The sequence below is a fragment of the Rhagoletis pomonella genome, unplaced genomic scaffold (assembly GCF_013731165.1).
Source record: "Rhagoletis pomonella isolate Grant_MI unplaced genomic scaffold, Rhpom_1.0 Rhpom_scaffold_00415, whole genome shotgun sequence".
NCBI classification, from domain to species: Eukaryota; Metazoa; Arthropoda; class Insecta; order Diptera; family Tephritidae; genus Rhagoletis; species Rhagoletis pomonella.
In genome coordinates this window covers 32422-35616 of record NW_023458969.1, presented here as the reverse complement: position 1 = coordinate 35616, position 3195 = coordinate 32422, and the positions used below count along the sequence as shown (strand labels likewise).

The following is a 3195-nucleotide window of genomic DNA, read 5'->3' as shown; positions in this document are numbered from 1 at the left end:
TCAAGGCCGGGCACGTTCGCAAGGCGTGGTACCGGTGGCAGAGCCGGCATTGCAGGCAGTTACCCGTCTCCGCCGTTGGAGCCAGGCCTGCCTTCCGTGATGCCATGATGTCTTCGATCTGCGAAACTTCTTTGATCACGACGAGGTTGCCCGGCGGAGGCTCGCGTTGTGGGGTTTTCCACTTGTATCTCTTCTGAAGATCTTTCACTGCAGATTCCCACAAGCCGCCCATGTGGGGGCGCTGGGTAGTATATATTGCCAGTTGATGCCTTGAGGAGCATATTTTTTGACAATGTCCGCAGAACATTCGTTAAGGAATTTAACGAAGTCGCGTTCTGTAGCGCGCTGGGCGCCTATGAACGTTTTTCTATTGTCGCTCATCATTTTTGAGGGAAAACCTCGTCTGCCAACGAAGCGGGGGAATGCGAGATGCACGGCCTTTGTGGAAAAACAGACAAAAACTGCAACGTATCCCTTGATAAAGATGGCAGATCTTAGCACCGGTGCTTTAATTTGGAATGGCCCTGCAAAATGTACTCCCGTTGTAAAAGACGGGAGTGAGAAACTGAAGCGCTCAAGGGGTTGAACGGCCATTATTTGGGTGCGTGTTTGTTGCTTGTAGGGCGTGCACACTTTGCATTGAAAAATGCATTTTTTAATTAGAAGTTTGGTACGTAGTACTCTTACCTTACCATTTGGAGCATTAACCGTGCTTCTGCGTGAAGAAGCAGCGAGTGTAAAAACTCCAAGTACAGCTGGCATAACCTCGATACGGTAGGGAAAATTATTGGGTGCCTTTCATTATAGCTCAACGTGGAATGTGCTAATCGGCCGTTAACCCGTAGAAGTCCGCCTTTTTCCAATGAAGGATTGAGAACAAGAAGAGGTTTTTTTGTTAATTGGCTTTTTATATTGAAAATCGCTTTTTTCTCTTGGGAAAAGTCGTAATTGCGCTGCGTTGATAAGACGTATTTTTGCATATTGAAATTCGTTATGTGTCAGATGTGGATTAGTGATTATAGCTAACCCCTTTAATTTATGGCGTGGATTATTCACGAAGCGGAACATGTAAGCAGTCACGCGGAGTGCTCGAGAGAAAGAAAAAAGCGATCAAGAAAATCGACCTCTTCTTCGAGCGCGTGATATACCTCCACCTTGCGCTTTTCTGGTGGAGATGCACTGCATGCTTTTGACCTTAGCCATGCATCCATATGGCAAGAGAGCCATTTTGGTCCGTGCCACCAGAGTGGGGAATTTGACAAGTCCTGCGGTTTGCACCCACGGGTGCCTAGGTCGGCTGGATTGTCTTGGCTGGCAACATGGCGCCATGTACCGGTTGGAATATATTCCCGGATTTGGGAGGTACGATTGGATACATATGTCTTCAATTTACAAGGTGAGCATAATAATGTGTTGCACGATTCAAATCTTAGCTGTTTTCAAACAGTTGCGATCAGTTTTGCGAGTAAAACTGCACCACAAAGCTATAGGCGTGGCAAGCTTACCGTCTTCAATGGTGCGACTTTGCTTTTTGCAACCAAGAGAGTGGAATATCTTTGATTGTTAGCATCTACGCGGATATAAATCGCAGGCAATATGCGAGGCATCGCAAAACCCGTGGATTTGGGTATCTTGCCCCGGAGTGAAATTAACCCATCGAGGGATTTCGATGTGGCAGATGGCTGGCAGATTTTCTGCGAACTGTTCCCATTTTGCTAAGGCTATGGGTTTGGCACATTCGTCCCAATCAATGTCAACCAGCCAAAGTTCTTGAATCAGAATCTTTGCTTGAATCATCATTGGCGACAGCCATCCTGCCGGGTCAAAAAGTTTTGCGACAGAGTATAAGATTTGTCGCTTTGTGACGGCAGTCGATGTCGATGCAGGCAGAATGGTGTAGGAAAATTTATCTGTGAGTGCGTTCTATTGTATACCAAGAGTTTGGTTGTGGATGCGCTCTCAAATTTCAAAAAGTTGGAATCGAGAAGATCCTCCTTTGGAAATTTTTTAAAATGGCCAGATGATTGGCCCTTAGTTTCCTGAGTATGAAACCAGCTGACTGCGCTTTGATCACTTGAACAAGTGATTCATTGGCGTTGTCAATATCATGACTTCAGGATAGGATGTCACCCACATACATTTCGGTTTTAAGTATGGTGGTAGCCAAGGAAACATCGCTATCGTGTCATCTGCTAATTGATGCAAGGTACGGATAGCGATGTATGGTGCACAATTAACACCGAAAGTTACGGTTTTAAGATTATAATCATGGATGAGTATTTGACGATACATTTTTTCAATGTCTCCGTTGAACACGAATCTGTGCGTTCGCCACTGCAGCATGAGAAACATGAGATCTGGTTGGAGTGTGGGACCAGTGCGCAACACGTCATTCTGGGATTTTCTTGAACCAGATGTTTGTGAGGCGTTGAATACCACGCGAACTTTGGTGGTCACCTTATCTGGTTTGACGACCGCATGATGTGGCAAGTAGAACGAGAAGTATTTGCCATTAGATGTTATCTCGCATGACTTCGTGTGCTCCATATGACCGAGGTGGAGATATTCTTGCAACACATTATTTTACATTGTGCCTAAGTCTCCTTTTTTCTGCAGCGATCGCTCCATACTGAAAAACTGCTGGAGTGAAGCAGACCGAGAGTGGCCTAGAGACAGCTTTTTTGGAAATTCTTCCTTGAATGGAAGTCGCACAATGTATCGACCATTTGGGGCACGAGTCGTTTTTGTAGCATATATATGCTCACATGCCTGATGTTCAGGTGAAATTTGTGAAGGTTGTGGAATCTCCTCGTCTTCCCAAAACTTTCGAAGCTGAGAGCTTAGAATTGAATTCGAGCACTCTTCTACTTGTGTCGAGAATGACACCACAATTTCGGTTATTGGACCACAGAGAATCCAGCCAACTATTGTTTTTCGCGCAAGTATAGTGTCGCAAATCTTTTTTATACCTTCCAGCAGGATTTGTGGAAGTATATCGCTGCCGATTACCATATTAGTTTGATCTGGTATGTGGCAACTTGGATCATCAAGTTCAAGGATCTTGAATCGCTTCCAGTTTTCACGTCTAATGGTAAATGTGGGCATGTGCCTCGTGAGCTGAGGTATCACAATAGCCTGTGTATTTATCCGTTGCATGGTTTTGGGTGCAACCAATGTTAGTGTAATGCACGTGTC

At 45.1% G+C, this 3195-nt stretch overlaps 1 protein-coding gene across 1 annotated transcript; it reads right to left on the bottom strand.

The window, feature by feature from the left end:
- Positions 1-2070: 2070 nt before the first annotated feature.
- On the bottom strand, positions 2071-2547 carry LOC118750825. The gene has a single exon (XM_036485556.1). It carries the CDS (start codon positions 2545-2547, stop codon positions 2071-2073), a length of 477 nt encoding a protein of 158 aa, XP_036341449.1.
- Positions 2548-3195: the final 648 nt, after the last annotated feature.

What these genes read in the sequence shown, in the direction of transcription:
- LOC118750825 (XM_036485556.1), bottom strand. Translation starts at nt 2,547, where the DNA reads ATGGAGCACACGAAGTCATGCGAGATAACATCTAATGGCAAATACTTC.